We start from the raw sequence: 17,423 nt of genomic DNA, 5'->3' as shown, positions 1-17,423 counted from the left end.
TTATTTTAGAATTAATTTTTTAAATAATATTTAGAAAAAAGGTTTAATGTGATTAATAAAAAAGTACTTGATAGAAAAACACTAATTTAAGGATTAAAAACCAAAAATACTTCAACAAAAAAATGTGTTTTCAACGGTTTCCTTTATTTAGAAAAATTTGGTATTAAAAAAATTCGAAAAAGAAATTGTCGAAAAGGGGATCGAACCTCCACTTTTCGAGTTGGAAGCTTCGAATCGTCAAAAATCAGCATAATTGTACTTTATTTTATAATTAAATTCCTAAATATTGTTTTCCTAAAAAAAATGTTATGTGTCAATAAAAAAGTATGTACTTAACAGAAAAAAAAATAATTGAGAAACACTAATTTAAAGATTAATAAAAACTCAAATAAAAACATTTGTTTTCAACAGTTTCCTTTAATTAACAATATTTTTCATTGAAAAATTTTGAAAAACAAAAAAAAATGTCAGAAATGGGATCGAACCTCCACTTTTTGAGTTGGGAGCTCCAATTTGTCAAAATCACCACAATTTGTACATTATTTTATAATTGAATTCCTATTTATTGTTTTCCTACAAAAAAGGTTCAATGTGACCAATACAAAAAGAACAACAGAAAAAAAAACAATTTTAATTGAAAAATACTAATTTAAAGAATAAAATCACAAATAAAAAAGTGTGTTTTCAATAGTCCCTAAATTAGCAATATTTTTTATTGAAAAATTTTGAAAAAAAAATGTCGGAAAGGGGATCGAATCTCCACTTTTTGAGTTGGAAGCTGCGATTTGTCATAAATCGGCATAATTTCTACTTCATTTTATAATTAAATTCCTAAATATTGTTTTCCTGAAAAAGGTTCAGGGATCAATAAAAAAAATTGAAAAACACTAATTTTAAAATTAAAATTGAATTTATCCCATGTAACACTGTCTAGAGACTGCCCCCTTAACTCACTCAATTTTTTTTTGTTAAGGTCGAAGTACTTAAAATGGACTACAAGAAAGAATTGGACGACAAAGACAAACAATTCAAATTATTGCAACAAACACTTCAAGGGATGCAACAGCAACTAATTGAAGCTAAAAGACGCCAGACTGAAGAAGAGACCAAAGTTAAAGATCTCCAATCGAAACTAAAACAATTGGAGACAAAACAAAGTGATAAAGATGTTATCACTCTTGATGATAGTGAGAGTAATCAAGCCGAGAGTACAACAACATCGGAATCGACGACTTGTGATGTTCAGAAATTGAACGAATGTGATGCAAAATTGGTGGGAATTATTTCGGCGTTTCTCAATGTGCACCCATTTGGGGCCGGATTAGATTACATTTGGTCGTATGTGAGCAAATTAGAGGCTAATTTAAGGCCCTCAGACATCGAATTGGTGATGAATCGATTCCCGAATGTGTTTAAACAAGAATTGGTGGGGATTGGGGCCAATATCGAGCGGCGGTGGATCTTCAACGCGTTTAACACAACGGCCAAGAATTGAAACTGTAGTCATTTTATTTATTTATAGTTGAATAAAGGTTAGAAAGGAATAAAAAAAAAATTTTGAGCACCCTGTTTGCCGCAATTCCATTTTGTTGGCATATTTATTCACTCTCACACATGAAATATTTAATTATTGCTAACATGACTAGTCTCAATCACCCCATTTTATACAAATTCTTTCTTGATAATAATCCTATTTAATATAAAATATTCGCTTATAAATTTACCCAAAACGGGCCCCACAGTTCCCACAACGCTTCTCCTTCAACAACAAACAACAGAGAATACCAGCCGGGAAAAACAGAATCGCGCACAACAGCCCCAAACATGTGAAATCATCCTCCAAGACGCCGATACGACAGGCTGGACAAGCCCCCACGATTATAACCTCGGTTTCGGGTACGATGATCGTCGTCTGGGTTGTAGCCCCGTACGAAGGCGGGCATGTCGAGTAAGGGGGCATCATGGGGGCGTAATTGGGAGGCTGGTGCACCCCTGAAACGCACTTTTAGAGGTTAATGCGAGCGGAGGAGACGTACCTGAGTATGGGGGCGCGGCGGAGTATGGAGGCGGCGGCTCTTTGTTCATTTCAAGCACAATTTTTTCGTGTGACAAACAAATATATTAAATAACCTTGATGGGTGACATTTAGCACAGGTGTGCCAACATAAAATTTATTATCATTTTGTCAGGTAAAAAACAATTATTTTCAATAAACATTAGCTTTAAAGTTGGTTTAAACGCATTTTTAATTTATTTTTTTTATATACTAGCACAAAATATTTGTTTTCCTCACCAACCTAAGAAACCTAAAATTACCAGATTATTTCTAATAAAATATCAATTATCGCATTATTATTTCTTCCTTGTGCACTTTATTATTCCTTTAGGTGCTTTGAAAGATTATGATGTGACAAATAATAAATAACGTTGATGTTTTCATTTTTTATTTCTTTTTCTTTACCAACCTGATGAACTAAAAATTACCAGATTTTGAATTTCTTTATTTCTTCTTCTTCCCTTTTCCTTTGCCCTTCTTCTTCACTTCTTTGGGTGCTTCTTCCACTGGCTCGCTCACTTCACCCGGACTTTCCTCGGCTGTCTCCCCTTCAAAATCATCAAAACCCCCCACAAACTCCTCTTCAGGGGGCAATTCGGGCACCGGATCGGCCATTTCCGCCTCCACAACCCCATAAAAATCGCTCTCAGCTTGCACCACACTACTATCCATAAACAAATCAACCGCTGATGGTTTCCCCTCCTCTTCCAACCCTTCCTCTGGAACATTCTGTGCACTTCTCGCTTTCAACTTCAACCGAATCTCCCTATTCCTCGCCTCCAGAATCTTCTCCCTCTTACTCTCCCTCTCAAACATCGCCGTCAACAACATTTTATCATTCTTATTCGACATTGCTAAATTCTCGCTAAACTCCACCAAATAAGTGGTCCCTTTTTGGTTCCCCACCGCCACCAATCGCCCCATTTCATGCGTCCGAAGACACTTGAGCGCCTCATCGCACACTTTCACCCCCAGACAGGCCTGCTTCTGCTGCTGGAGCACATCCCACACATCCAAAATCCCGTCACTGCGCGTGGTGAAAAACACCGAGAGACGAGTGGGGCTCCAGGCCCCATCTGTGAGCAACGCCCTGTGGAAACTCGTCCACATAATCGAGCTCTCGCGACAATCCTCCGACCAAATCCTCGCTGTCCAATCCCCAATCGTGAGGAAGTTCTTCAAAAAGGCCGGATTGCGTTGGAGGGCCAAAACGGGGCCGTAATGGGCCGCAAATCGCCCCATCATCTTCTCCTGGGGCGTCTTACCTTTGCGATTGCACGAGATGACCTTCCCCTGTTCGGTGCCTACCATGAAACGGGTGGGGATCGTCGGTTCGTATTCGAGACAGGAAGCCCCCAATGCATTGGTCATGGATTGGTCGTCTTTACTTATGTCCAAGATGAGGGTCTCCGTGGGCTCGGTTAACTTCCTGGTGTCCCACCATTTGATTTGGCCGTCGGTGGAGGAGCCGAAGAACTCGGTGCCGGATTTGGAGTTGATCCAAAGGACGTTATGGACGGGGTCGCGATAACTGTTCTCGATGACGCTTAATTCGACCGGTTCGTGCCCCTTTCGGGTGTCCCATACGGCCACTTGCCCATTGAACATGCCACTAACGAGCGAATTGGGGTCCTTTTGGTTGTATTCAAGACATACGATCGGATGCTCCGGTTTGAGGATGTGCAACGGCAAATTGGGGTTTTCTGAAAATTGGGGTCTTCATGTTTGCTATTGTATGTTATTTTTTGAATTTTTTTGGGAAGATTGAGACAGGGTTGCCATCTCAAAAAAATAAAATCCACCAATTTCGAGTGTGAAAAATTGTGATCGAAGTAGTCGTTGAAAGAGATCATTTTAAGGTGGCAACCATGCGAAAATTCAAACAATCAATCTTTCCCAAAAATTATTTTTTCAAATAAATGTGTTCCCATGTAGCAAAAAATAGTTAAAATTAACAACGCAATCAACAGGATAGCAAACAAAGATTTTTGTCATTATTGATGTGATTAAATTTGTTTTGAATGACATTAATGACACTATTTGTGTAAATCGGACTTTAAATTAAAGATTCATTTAGACTTCTCCAACCTACTTGATGCACATTAATATGAAAAAGAGTATATTTTAGCTATTTTCACCAGATTAATACTAGGTTATTTACTTTTCAAGAGTGTCGAAAGTTTACGGTTTTTTTTACAAAAACTGAATGGTTAAAGCCCAAAAGTTGAGGAAAAATCTAAAACAATCTTTTTTATAGCAATTTAGTGATTTTTGACTCGATTTGAAGTTTTCACTTAAAAAAGCAAATATCTAATGATTTTCGGACTAATTTTGTAATTTTTAACACAATTTTGCCAAATAATTGCGTTTCTAACGTGTTAAAAACAGTAACGTTATTTTCGCATTTTTTTGATTTGAGAAAAACCTGAATTTTGATAAAAAAAAACACGCTTAAAAGCATTTTTGACCAAATTTTATGTTTCCTCGGCTTATTTTTGACTTAAATTTACTCAAAAAAACAATTAAATCCATCGAATTAACATTAATTTCAGTTTATTTTTGCGATTTTTAGGCATATTTGATTTAGTTTTGTAATTTTTCAATCTGTTTAAACAAAATTTCTCGTAATTTTTTTGTTTTTATCTCAGTGCTTAAACTTATAAAAAAAGCATAAATAACAGCATCTTGGGCCTATTTTGTAAAATTTTTGGATTATTTCAAACAAAATTTTGTAATCTAATTGTAATAAAGCAACGAGAGGAAAGTTTGGGGCGATATTGAGACTCTAAGACTGATTCTTTAACTTCTTCATTTAATTTTTTTAAAGTTGAGATATGCAACCAATTATACACATTTGTTTTAAAAAATTTACATAAAATTAGTGATATTTTTATAATAAAATAAAAAAAAATAATAATTTTTAACTTCATCACTACTAAATATCTTTATGTTTGCTATCCTATGTTAATTACATGTAAATTACGTTGTTAATTTTAAGTATTTTTTGCTGCATGGGAAAAAAATAAAAATAAAATTCACCAAGTTTCTAAGTTTACACCTATTTTGGTTATTTTCACCAGACTACAAGATTACTTTCCAATAATGTCGTAAGTTTACGTTTTCTTACATGAATGGTCAAAGGCCAAAAGTTGAGTAAAAATCCAAGACAATCTATCTTTTTTTTAACGATTTAGTAATTTTTGACTCGGTTTGGCAAAATGCCACAAAAAAACGGTGTTTTCAGCTTAAAAAGGCAAAAATCTAGTTATTTTCGGCTTAATTTTGTGATTTTTAACACAATTTTGCGAAATAATTGCGTTAAAACGCCAGAAATGTGCAAAAATAACTCTTTTCTCGTCTGTTTTTGTTTCCTCGTAATTTTTTTGTTTCATCTGAAAAACGTGCTTAAACACTCGAAAAAAGTAATAATAACAGTATTTGGGCTTATTTTGTTAAATTTTCGAGGTGTTTTGATAACATTTTGTGAGATATGCAACCAATTATACACATTTTTGGAAAAAAAACAAATTAATGATATTTTATAGTAAAATAAAAGCAACAACTTGATTTTTAACTTTCTCACTACAATTTTAAAACTAAATAAAAATATTTAATTTTAAAACTAAAATATATATTAAATAAACAACTACTTTTAAACTTTTTGATAGTTTTTAAAATTAATCTAGTTTCTGTCTGAAAAACGTTAAAAATACTCGAAAAAGATTAAAAAAGAATATCATTTTCATTTGCAAAAAATCACCAGATCTGGTGGCAACACTGGATTGACGTTAGGATTATTTGAAATTTCGCATGGTTGCCACCTTAAAATCATGCAATTAATAATAACATGGGGGTCATTACCAACTTCCCAAATGTAGGAATGTGTAGTCTGATTGGGGACAACAGCCTGAAAACTGAGATTACAATGCGAGACTGCGAGTTTCGTCTGGTTGTCGGGGGACCACGAAATGTGGGTCACAGGCCGAGTTGGGGTACTTTGGTCCTGGTAGACGTTAACAGTCCGTGCGGAGCTGCGCTCCACCAAAGGGGTCGCCTCCACATCCGAGAAATACTGCTGGTAGATGTTTATCGCGTTATTTTGCAAAATGCAATTTTCCATATTCTACGCAAATTACAATTAACGAAAATTAATTGAATTAATTAACTATAGTACGCGACAGAGTTGCATGACTGTGTGATGGAACCCTTCGTCCTTCTCCACTTTGCGTCGGTACCTTTTGGTTTGCTCCTCGTCGGCGGTGTTGACATCCTTGGGCCAGCCCCCCTCGATGTGGTTCATGGCGGCGTTGGTGTATTCGGCGCGGGTGGTGTTGAGGTAGTGTTGGGCTTGGATGGGGGCGCAATGAGTCGACCGTGAAACCGGGTCTCTAAAAACAAAAATTCGGTTTTATGCTATTTCGATGTGGGAAATTTCAATACCTGAGAATGTAGTTGCGTAAGAGTTTCTTGTTTGAGGGGAAATTGTCGATCAGTTCGGGGCCCTTGTCCGAAAACATGCATTGTTTTCCGAATTCGCTTCGTTTCTTTTGGTACACGAAATTAATATCCATTTTTTTTTCTTCTCAAGTCGAGGTGTGGCGAAAAACGCAAAAATTGACACTTTGACCTGACTTTGAGTGGAATCATAGAGTGGAATAAATCGATGTTTCTAGGACTACGGGGAAAAACAAGATCATTTTTCAGAAATTTTTGGTTAAACAAAATTGCCAAAATTGGGGTTTTTTGTCTATGATGTTTAAGTTGGTAATTATGCTCTATTGTAATTTTTAAAAATGATGTGGCCTTCAAAATGACAAAAATTGATAGAACTATAAGTGTAATAATAATAATAATAATAATAATAATAATAATAAGTAAGAATGTTGCTTCATAACTTTGCACCAATCACGTGTGCCCATTATTCGCGCGAATTTGCGTCGTTCAAAAATAGGATATGCAACCAGACATATTTTTAAGTTAAAAAAATTGAATTCCATAAAATAAATATTAATAAAATATTTTTATTAAGGGTAAAATAAATAAAATATATACATAGATTGACACTAGACCGCTCCGGGTGTGAAAAATCGACCAAAATTTCGACAAAAATAAAAAAAAAATAACTTTAGAATTGATCCATATAAAGTTTTTTACATTTCTAGAGGTCCTAAAAGTACCGTGCGATCAAATAAAAAATTAATTAAAGTAGGTGTCGATTAAATTCTACAGTTGGCAACACATTGGCTGGAAATTTTCTAGGCAAACTGAAAGTGAAAATGGCCATCCACCCTTTTCCTCTTGTACACCAATAAAAAAATTCTGCTCTAAAGTGAACATTATTTCACTCAAAAGGAATAAAACGCAAACTTGTCAAAGTTTCCGCTGACATTTGATGTCAAAAATCACAAATCAGGGTTGCCATCTGAAGGACTTTAATCACCGCCTACTCAAATTTTTTTTTTGATCGCACGGTACATAAAACATTATTTGAGATCAAGTTTAAAAAATTACCTAATTCACCTTAAGTCGTAAAAATGCTTGCAATATGATTTTCTAGACGTAAAATTTGAGATATTGAGTAATAAAGTTAAGAATAAGGTTAAAAGCATAAGCCTTAGGGTGTAATAATTAATAATAATATAACAAACAAAAAAGTTTCCAAAAACAGTAACTTTTAAACCCATAACTCTTTAAATTATCAGAAATAAAACGCATTCATAGGAAAATATTTATTAACAAAACAAATTTTTACGAAAATTTTATAATTTAATAATAAATAAGCGATCTCATAAAATTGCACACAAGTAATTCACAGGCACTGACACCGAGAAAAAATCCTAAAACTACAATATTTTAAAGCATAAAAGATTCCTTCCTAGTACGAAAAACATCAAAAAGCGGAAGCCAACCACCCATCAATGTTTATTACTCTCATGTCTTTCCAAAACCCTCTGCCTCTTAGTGCTAAAATCACACTTTTCACACTTGAACAATTTCACATCATCCACATTCGAATGTTTACTCTTGACATGTCCCTTCATCCTGCGACTTTCCTTCGACCTATAATCACAATACTCACACTTGACCCATTCTATCTCATCCGGAGTGGCATGAATAAGCAAATGATGCCTTTTTAAATAATACTTTCGATTCGTCTTAAACTCACACAAAGGACACCCAAACTCCTTTTCATTACTCGAATGATGAGTCTTAAAATGTTGGGTCAAATTAAACTTAATCCTGGCCTTATAATCACACTGATCGCAATTAAACCACTTGATTTCCTCAGGTGGGGCATGTTTTCGAATAGTGTGCGACTTCATCAACCCCTTCAATTTAGTCTTATAATCACAATGCTCGCATTTGAAATACACCTCCTTCGCATCGGAGTGATTCTCCACGATATGGGGCTGCAATTTCGCCCCATTTCGGGTTTTATACGAGCAAAACTCGCATTTGTAATACTTGATTTCAAGTTCGGTGTGTTTATTATAGATGTGTTGAGTGAGACACATTTTTAGTTTAGTTTTGTAGTTGCATTTTTGACACTGATGCCACTTGATGTCATGAGTCGATCTATGCCGATCCATGTAATACTTATGGTCGGTTTGAAACGGGCATAAATCACACTTGAGTGACTTTTCTTCGCCCCCCGAGTGTTGCACATTAATATGATCCATCAAGTGGAAATTTGTGCGTGTTTTAAACTCACATTGAGGGCATTTAAACCACTGTTCGGTGTCATACAACGCGGCTGAATGCCTCCTCGACATGTGTAATCGCAAATTATGCTTGTATTTAGTCTTGTAATCACACTCCTCGCACTTAAACCACTTAATCTCATCACTTGAAGTATGATGATAATAAGTGTGCGTGCGCAAGAGTTGCTTTTGTTTCGTCTTGTAGTCGCATTGGGTGCATTGATACCACGTGACTTCATCAGGAGGGGCGTGTTTGGTGAGAAAGTGCGCGCGCAACTCACGATTGCTTTTTGATTGGTGCAAACAATAGTCGCACTTGTACCATTGGATGTCTTCAGGGGGCGTGTGTTTGAATTTGATGTGGTCTTTGAGGGTGTGTTTGGTGTGTGCCCGATAGGGGCAAAACCCGCATGGGTGCACACGGGTGTCTTCAGTGGCGTGGATTATGGCCATGTGACGTTTCAAAGTCGCTTTACGGAATGACTTGTAGTCGCATTGTTCGCATTTGAACCAATTTATGCACGCAGAATCGGTGTGGTTCTTGAGGATGTGGTACTCGAGGTTCACTTTACGGTTCTTGATGATGGCGCAGAAGTCGCATTGGAACCATGACTTGGTGATTTCTTTTCCACATTCGGTGGGGGCTAGGCCATGTTTTACCCATAATAAAATCGAGGATGTTTCAAAATTGCAGACACTACAAATGTGGCTTTTTATATTGTAATCAAGTGGGGGGTTAGTGGTGTGTGTTGTCTTCACATGCTGGTTTAAGGCTACTTTAAACTGGGTGGTGTAATTGCAATAGTTACAGAAGTAGGCTTCAGGGGGGTTGTGGTCACACTTGAATTCACGCGAACCGTGGCATTTCTCATAATGGTGATTCAGCAAACTTGGAAGTGTCACAAAATCGCACCATTGACACGTACAAGGGGGCTGTTGTACTCCTTCCATTCTTACATAATTACACACCCAGAGTTACGATTTTTGAATGAAACTTGACACATTTTGCCACCTTACCACCACAGTGGCGCTTTTAATGTTCTCAACATCACTTTTAACACATTTAATTCCATTTTTCACCAATTTGTGATTGTTTGACAATCAGCTGTTAATTACTCCCACGCCCACTACAACTTTTCCAACAAACCAAAAATCCCCAAAAAAATAGGAGAAAAACACATAATAAAATTCTTAACCGCAAAAAGTATTACAATTAGGCGCAAACTGTGAGGAAATGCCACCAAAAAAAATTAATTTGGGGGTAAAATGCGAGAAATTCAAGTATAAACACCGACCTAGTACGGTTGGCAACACTTCAAGGTCATTTATTTTCAATAAAAAATGTAAAAAATTATTTGTAACTATAAGAATTGTACAATTAGACACAAACTGTGACCGAATGCTACGAAAAAATTAATTTGTCGGTAAAACCTACAAAGTACAAAACTACGCAGGTACGGTTGGCAACACTTCATGGTATTTTTTTTCACAATAAAAACATTATCACAATTAAGCCCAAACTGTGACCAAATGCCATTAAAAAAAAATTTGTTGCTAAAACTCAAAAAATTCAAATTACCTAACTTGTAGATTTATTTGAATTGCAAAATGAGCTACCGCGTACTTGAGCTACTTCAATATTAATAACTTTTACAATTATAAATATACAAAATGCACAAAACAACGCAATTTTTTAACAATTTTTAAACGCACGTTTTGTTTTTAAAAGCAATGTAAATTATTAAATCAAATTTTTCAAAATTTGGACCCAAAACCGTTCAATTTGAACTACCATTGAAAATTCATACTTTATTTTGCAATTTGTTTAAAAATTGCAAAATTTTGGCTTTATCTTTTATCACCCGTCTGTTAAAATGTCAAGGCCGGCAAATTGCTTCTTTAGGGGTCAATTAAATAAGAAAAATGCTATTTTTGTCGGTTTTGGAGTAAAAAAAAAGCTAGTTTTAACACTCAACAAATTTATTGTATTAAGTTTTAAAACATCTAAAGTACATCGAACAATTACATATAATAATGCTTCTAATCACATTTCGATCATTTTCCCTACTTTGACTGCAAGACTTTGTCCACCCAGAGACTGAGTTTGTCTTCATCTTGGAGCCCAGTTAGCCTTTCCTGGACTTTCCCATTGCGAAAAACAACTAAAGCTGGAATTGTGCTAACCTAAAACGCATTTTTGGGCTACTTTTCCACGATTTTGGTGACTTTTACCTCATATTTGGCCGCCAATTCGCCCATAGAATCGATATCGACTTTCGCCAATGTGATTTTGCCGTTTCTTTTAGCAACAATGTTTTCCAACCTAGGTTCAAGAGCCTTGCAAGGTCCACACCACCTGAAAAATGACAATCTCACTTCATGACCTTTAATCATGCAAAACTTACGTCGCAAAAAAGTCAACAATCACCGGTTCTTTGCTATTCTCGACTTTCTCGAGAAAATCCTTGTCATCTTGAACCTTAAACGACCCATGACGGACACAACCTAGGCGATTAGGGTTGAAAGCCTTGGCTAGGCTTCTAACCGTATTGGGTTTCAAAATCGAATTCATGTTTCACTTCGCGAAAATTTACTCGTCACAACCTGAAAACAGCCTAGAAATGTCAAATTTTCACAAATCGACCAAATTCCATACTGCGTAAAATACATAAATAAAATTTATTTGCGTCATCTAGGTTGAGACATCTAATCGTATTCGTGCTTCTTTACGCAAAAATTCCGTTTGTCACAACCTGAAATTGAAAACAGTCTAGAAAGGTTAAGTTTCTACAAACAACCAGAATCCATACTGGCCAAGGGCCATAAAATATGTTTGCGTCACTGTCAAATATGTCAAAACAACAAGCAAAATGGACGACACGACGACACCATTGTGCTTTTAAAAAGTGTTTTAGTGTTGTTTTGTTGTGATTTACGGACGAATTATGGTCGATCGTAACGAAAAAGTGTTATTAGAACTGTTGAAACTACCAGGAAATAACACATGTGCCGATTGTGGGAGCAAAAGTGAGTACAACTCGAGGCCATGACTCGAAACTTGTAAACAAACCCACGAAAGGGAGCATTTTGTTGCTTTTTATCCTAGTATGTTGACTCTTCAAATGTTGTTGTTGTTATTCAATCGCTAGACTTATTTTTATAACGAGAGAATGCACGCAATTAATAATAATTGACGATAAACGCTTGTTGGACAGTTGGCGATGACAAAATTGTCATTTTTGACTGTTTTTGTCACAGTTAACTGTGACCTCGTTCTCATCTTATTAAAGTAGAAGGCAATGCCTTGACTTCACTTTGACATACATCTGTCATTCATTTATTATAATGCCTAGCAACTTAAATAATTAGGTTTGGCTCAGTTGGCCACGACAAATTTGGCCGGCCTACTACGATTGTCACACAAAATTCATACCGTTTATAAATTGATTATCTTTTCACGGAATAACAAATACGGAAATTTTTTAACGTGAAATTTGTTATCAAATATCAGAAATGGAAAAAAATGATATTAATAACCAGTTTTTTTTGCATTCTCTCAAAATTATATTTAGAGAATTTAATGTGTGTTTATTTTAACACTTAAATATCAAGTTTCCGTAGACATTGCGATAAAAATTCAGATAAAGGGATTTCCAAGCGCATGGTATGATAAATGCGTAGATTTAGTCATTTTGTTTCGTCAAAATATAGAAAAAAATGACAGTTTTTTGTGTACAAAGTGCTTTTGAAATTAAATTGGCAACATTGGAAAACAAGATATGACAAGTCATTCAGTATTGCCAACTTAATTTAAGCCAACTTTGATTTGAAATTTAATTTAAAAAAAGTGGTGTCACTCTGTTTCGTTATAATATCAAAAAGTGCTGCCAGTTTTTTTTTGTGATCAAAGTGGTCTGTGCTTTGGAAATTAATTTGGCCACATAGGGAAACAGAAAATATGACAAGTTATCAAATGTTGCCAACTTAATTTGAAAATCACAGGCCACTTTGATGTGAGATTTAATTAAATTAATTTAAAAGTAGATTTTGTCATTTTATTTCGTCATAATATCAAAAAAGTGACAGTTTTGTGTACAAAGTGGCCTTGCTTTTGAAGTTACATTTGCTTACTGAAAAACAAGTTATGTCAAGTCATTCAGTATTGCCAACTTAATTTGAAAGTCACAGGCCACTTTGATGTGAAATTTTATTAAATTAATTTAAAAGTAGATCTTGTCATTTTGTTTCGTCATAATATCAAAAAAGTGAGTTTTTTTGTGATCACAGTGTCTGAAATTAAATTGGCAACATTGGAAAACAAGATATGACAGTCTACTTTGATTTAAAATTTATTTTAATTCGTCATAATATCAAAAGAGTGACAGTTTTGTGGACAAAGTGGCCTGTGCTTTTGAAATTACTTTGGAAAACAAGTCAAGTCATTCAGTATTGCCAACTTAATTTAAAAGTCACATGCCACCTTGATGTGAAATTTAATTAAATTAATTTAGAAGTAGATTTTGTCATTATGTTTCGTCATAATATCAAGAAAGTGAGTTTTTTCTGATCATAGTGGCAACATTGGAAACCATATTAGACAAGTCATCAAATATTGCCAACTTAATTTGGGTCACAGCCCACATTAATTTAAACATATCGTTGAGTTTTTTTATTTGTAATATCTTTTTTTTTTTTTTAATTTTAGATCCAGAATGGGCATCGTACAACTTGGGTATTTTCATTTGCACCCGATGTTCGGGTGTTCACCGCAGCATGGGGGTGCATATAAGCAAAGTGAAACATTTGAAGCTCGATCGTTGGGAGGACTCTCAAGTCGAACGTATGAAAGAAGTGGGAAATATAAAATCGAAACTGAAATATGAAGAACGTGTGCCCCCTTGTTATCGAAGACCGAAAGAAAACGATCCACAGTAAGCCCCCCTCTCTCTCCCTGTACTGATTCAAATTAATTTATAAAAAAATTTCAGAGTGTTAATCGAGCAATGGATCCGAGCTAAATACCAAAGAGAAGAATTCTGTCAATCGCAAAGACTAGTCTACGTAAGCGGTTACATGGAGGGTTTCCTCATGAAACGCGGTAAAGAGGATAGTCGTTATCATTCGCGTAAATTCGTCCTTTCCGAAGCCGAAAACACGCTGAAATATTTCGTTCGTGAGAAGAAAAGTCCCAAGGCCGAATTGGAAGTGTCCGAATTGAATGTGGTTTTTGCACCGGAAAAAATGGAATATCCGGCATCGCTTCAATTGACATTTCTCAAATACGGCACAACGCGTCATATTTTCGTATATCATGAAGATGGTGAAGTGATAACAAATTGGTATATGGCGATTCGGTGTGCGAAACTGCACCGCCTCCAAGTGGCCTATCCGTCGGCGAACGAGTCCGATTTGTTGGGTTTCCTCACCGAGGACTTCGCCAAAGAGGGATGGTTGTGGAAGACGGGGCCGAGGACGAGTGATGGATTCAAAAAACGCTGGTTTACATTGGATAATCGCAAGTTGATGTATCATGATGAGCCGTTGGATGCGCATCCCAAAGGGGAGATTTTCCTCGGGTATGCCATGGATGGGTATAGTGTGAGGATTGGGGTGTCGGCGGGGGTGCGGGATCAGGGGTTTTCGTTCGCGTTGACGACACCAGATCGGGTGTTTAATTTGTCGGCGCAAACGGAGGCGGAAAGAGACGAGTGGATTGAAGTGATTGAGAGGGTGTTGGGACGACCGCTGACGAGGCAAGACGAAGCGAGTGAGTAATTTTACAGGAATCTGTACTTTTTAGTTATTTTTGTGTTTCAGTTTGTACACGATTGGTGCGAAAGAGGGCCAATACGAACTCGATAAGTCGCTTCTCGCCAAGGTAGTCGTAACATATCAAACATTTGACTTTCATTCATTCATCACTATACCTAGTCCTGTATTTATTATACAATTTATCCATTTGTCATTCATAAATACTCATCTTGAAGTACAGGTAACTATTTTATATTGTGAAGTGAAAGTAATTTGTAAATAAATAACTGAATAAAAAAAACAGCCGCTCTAAATGTAAATTGTTTTGAACAATGCTGTACTACTGTTTGCTCTCTCTCTCTCTACAAAAATATGATCTCATAATTGTTTTGTTCAATTTTCATTTTCACAGTTCAAGCAATAATGTCTCGTTTTTCTTTAATTTTATGATCTGTACAAGGAAGGAAAACAATTGATACATCATTGAAAAGCATTGTTTTAGTTTGGTCACAACAATAGTTACAAATATTTCACTGCCACTTTTTTTTTAAATGGCTCAAATGTATCAATTTGTGTTTCTTTCGTTTATATTTATTTTATAATATTCCGAATGGGAGCGAGGATCAAATTTTTTTTCTTCCAACACGGGAAACGAACGGTTTTATTTTTCAGTGGTCACAATTGTTTGACTCTTGCTCCTTATTTTTTATTTTAAGTAAATATTTACAATGATAGGTACCGTTGTTTGTATTATCCATTTGCCAAATATAAGATATACAATGCGACTTTATTAAATTGCGATTAAAATCCCCATTACAGGAATCTGTAATTTGTTAAAATTCTTATAATTAAAAACTATGCATGTTATTATCCTTTGTAAACTGGCTTTGGATCCGTACTTATGCAAAAATCAAGATTTGAGTGAAAATCCGCATTACAGGAACCTGCAATTTTCTAAAATTATTACAATTCAAAACCACGCATTTCTTCCACACTGTTTATAAACATTTTACTTTATAAGTGGCTCTGGATCCCTATTTTGTAAAGGATTACGCAAAAATCAAGGACTGAGTGCAAATCCGAATTACAAAAACCTGTAATTTTGTTAATTAACTTTGCCTTCACTTGCACCTTAAACTGTTTATAGGTGTTGCTCTAACAATTGTGCATGAATCAAGGTTTAAAAAATCCGCATTACAGGAACCTGTAATTTTTCATTACAACTAAAAACTACAACAACGTCTGCATTTCCTCCATGAACTGTTTATAGGCATCATCCTTGGTATGTTGCTCCGGATGCGCATTTTGATGCAAATGATACTCTTTCTGCTTCAACTCGTGCAACGTCCTCGTATTCGGTTTATGTTTCTTATCCTCCCTCTTGACCCTCAACGCCGAGGGCACAAACCTCGTAACATCCGCACTCAAATTCCGAATTTGCGGCTTTGCCGTGATCGTCGCCCCCTGTTTGGCCCCCTCAACCCGATTGATAAGTTGCGGGGCTGCTGACAACACATTCGGTGTCCCTAATGGCCCCCCAGGGAGCGTAGGCGGCGGCCCATGCAAGCGAATCATCCTAGGCGGCGCCGGTGGTATTCTAAGTGGCATTCTAGGCGGCGGTGGTAATCCCGGTGGGGGCGCTGGTGGGAGTAAAGGCCGCCCAGGGGGCGGACCTGGCGGTAATCGCAGTCCCGGATTGGGGAAGAGAAGCGGGGCGGGGGGTTGGGGGAGGTCCGTACCGGGAGGTATGAGCGGTTCAAGATGGCTTTTCCTAGTTTCGTCCTCTTTAGTCTCGAGTTTTTTCTGGACGACTTCCATTTCTTTCATAAAATCGTCGACATTTTGCCCGGATAAAGCCACCATTTTCTGTTGGAGGGAGGTGGGCTTGGAGGCGGGGTCAATGTCGGTGGAGTCTTCGGTCGTTTCCTCTTTTTCCTCCTCAAAGTCGTCGACTTCGCCGTCGTCGGTTATGTCAGGTGGGGGGCCGGGAGGACAGCCAGGGGGCTCACGCACAGGTTGACCCTGATTTAAACAAATAAATAAGAAATTTCCTCGGTGGTTTATACAAACCAAGGCTTGGAGTTTTAACGCAGTGGCTATGGAATAAATCGTGTGTTCTTGTTTCCGCTCCGAAGGTAGGGGGATTTGCGCTGGGGCGTTGGTAGCTTGTTGGGGGAGTTGTGGGAGAGGAATTTCGTCAACTTGGACTTGTTGTGCACTTTTAACAGACTCGTAAAATGCAACCAACTGGTTTCTTTTATGCTCATAGTCGGCTTGTCTTCGTTTCAAATCGGCCCACTTGTCCGGATCGTCTTTATACTAAAACATTTCACGATTAATACCAACCAATTGAGAAAAATTAGAAAAATTCCCCACTTACATACATACTAAGGACGCGATCTAACGTATCCCTGAGCTTTTTTCGCTTATCTTTCAGGACTTTCTCGTTTAAGGGCGACGGCTGATAAACATTATACTCTAAAATCACAAAAACAGTCAAGTTTTACGGTTATTTAACTAGAAAAAAATACCCATTTGGTCAATTTTCTCCATTTCTTCTAAAATCTGTTGGGGGTCTTTTCCTTTCAAGACAGCAGCACGCACCATCTGTCTTTGCTTCTTGTTCTTTTTTAATTCTTGCTTCCGGGCTTCTTTTCCTAAAAGACAACATTTTGTGACCTAACCTCAAACCCAAACATTTCTCTTACTGGCTTGGTCCGTGGGGTTCATGTATTTACCACTTTTAGTGGTATTAATCGACCTGCGCCCCATTTTTATATCACTCTAGTCTATTTCCACAAAATTCACCTCAAAAACTCATTGTAAACCACACATGTGCACACGGCCGAATCACTTTACACTCGAATGCCCGAAACGACTAACGTTTTTACGTCTGAAACAAACATAAATTTTGA

The 17,423-nt window shown here is 36.6% G+C and overlaps 7 protein-coding genes across 7 annotated transcripts in view; 2 read left to right on the top strand and 5 right to left on the bottom strand.

Annotated features, from left to right (window-relative positions):
* The window catches only part of LOC123014339 (ecto-NOX disulfide-thiol exchanger 2), a 5,427-nt gene extending 3,853 nt beyond the window's left edge, over nucleotides 1-1,574 (top strand). Inside the window, exon 7 of the mRNA XM_044413397.1 lies at nucleotides 974-1,574. Within this exon, the coding sequence (XP_044269332.1) occupies nucleotides 974-1,495 (522 nt within the window). The 3' untranslated portion in view covers nucleotides 1,496-1,574. The remainder of the gene's footprint in view (nucleotides 1-973) is intronic.
* Nucleotides 1,556-2,222, bottom strand: LOC123014341 (brain protein I3-like). The gene is made up of 2 exons (XM_044413400.1): nucleotides 2,037-2,222; nucleotides 1,556-1,992 (listed from the first exon to the last, which is right to left on the bottom strand). The coding sequence occupies exons 1-2, from the start codon at nucleotides 2,083-2,085 to the stop codon at nucleotides 1,721-1,723; spliced, it is 321 nt and encodes a 106-aa protein (XP_044269335.1). The 5' UTR covers nucleotides 2,086-2,222; the 3' UTR covers nucleotides 1,556-1,720.
* A 171-nt stretch (nucleotides 2,223-2,393) lies between these two features.
* LOC123014340 (dynein intermediate chain 3, ciliary) lies at nucleotides 2,394-6,801 on the bottom strand. Its single transcript, XM_044413398.1, has 4 exons — nucleotides 6,497-6,801; nucleotides 6,231-6,444; nucleotides 5,918-6,179; nucleotides 2,394-3,759 (listed from the first exon to the last, which is right to left on the bottom strand). Exons 1-4 carry the CDS (start codon nucleotides 6,625-6,627, stop codon nucleotides 2,501-2,503), a joined length of 1,866 nt encoding a protein of 621 aa, XP_044269333.1. The 5' UTR covers nucleotides 6,628-6,801; the 3' UTR covers nucleotides 2,394-2,500.
* A 1,170-nt stretch (nucleotides 6,802-7,971) lies between these two features.
* On the bottom strand, nucleotides 7,972-9,708 carry LOC123014883 (zinc finger protein 142-like). Its single transcript, XM_044414180.1, has one exon. The coding sequence runs from the start codon at nucleotides 9,706-9,708 to the stop codon at nucleotides 7,972-7,974; it is 1,737 nt and encodes a 578-aa protein (XP_044270115.1).
* A 1,011-nt stretch (nucleotides 9,709-10,719) lies between these two features.
* On the bottom strand, nucleotides 10,720-11,521 carry LOC123014503 (thioredoxin, mitochondrial-like). The gene is made up of 4 exons (XM_044413654.1): nucleotides 11,414-11,521; nucleotides 11,163-11,361; nucleotides 10,990-11,113; nucleotides 10,720-10,941 (listed from the first exon to the last, which is right to left on the bottom strand). Exons 2-4 carry the CDS (start codon nucleotides 11,327-11,329, stop codon nucleotides 10,822-10,824), a joined length of 411 nt encoding a protein of 136 aa, XP_044269589.1. The 5' UTR covers nucleotides 11,330-11,361; nucleotides 11,414-11,521; the 3' UTR covers nucleotides 10,720-10,821.
* A 94-nt stretch (nucleotides 11,522-11,615) lies between these two features.
* On the top strand, nucleotides 11,616-15,293 carry LOC123014501 (arf-GAP with dual PH domain-containing protein 1-like). The gene is made up of 4 exons (XM_044413653.1): nucleotides 11,616-11,784; nucleotides 13,463-13,688; nucleotides 13,746-14,524; nucleotides 14,575-15,293. Exons 1-4 carry the CDS (start codon nucleotides 11,703-11,705, stop codon nucleotides 14,637-14,639), a joined length of 1,152 nt encoding a protein of 383 aa, XP_044269588.1. The 5' UTR covers nucleotides 11,616-11,702; the 3' UTR covers nucleotides 14,640-15,293.
* LOC123014500 (WW domain-binding protein 11) lies at nucleotides 15,241-17,374 on the bottom strand. The gene is made up of 5 exons (XM_044413652.1): nucleotides 17,217-17,374; nucleotides 17,040-17,165; nucleotides 16,889-16,986; nucleotides 16,579-16,827; nucleotides 15,241-16,530 (listed from the first exon to the last, which is right to left on the bottom strand). The coding sequence occupies exons 1-5, from the start codon at nucleotides 17,278-17,280 to the stop codon at nucleotides 15,739-15,741; spliced, it is 1,329 nt and encodes a 442-aa protein (XP_044269587.1). The 5' UTR covers nucleotides 17,281-17,374; the 3' UTR covers nucleotides 15,241-15,738.
* Between the last annotated feature and the right edge of the window lie 49 nt (nucleotides 17,375-17,423).

This window comes from Tribolium madens, unplaced genomic scaffold (genome assembly GCF_015345945.1).
Source record: "Tribolium madens isolate multiple individuals breed KSU strain unplaced genomic scaffold, Tmad_KSU_1.1 Scaffold_97;HRSCAF=244;Tcas5.2_LG3a, whole genome shotgun sequence".
Lineage (NCBI taxonomy): Eukaryota > Metazoa > Arthropoda > Insecta > Coleoptera > Tenebrionidae > Tribolium > Tribolium madens.
This window is presented reverse-complemented; position numbering and strand designations above follow the sequence as displayed.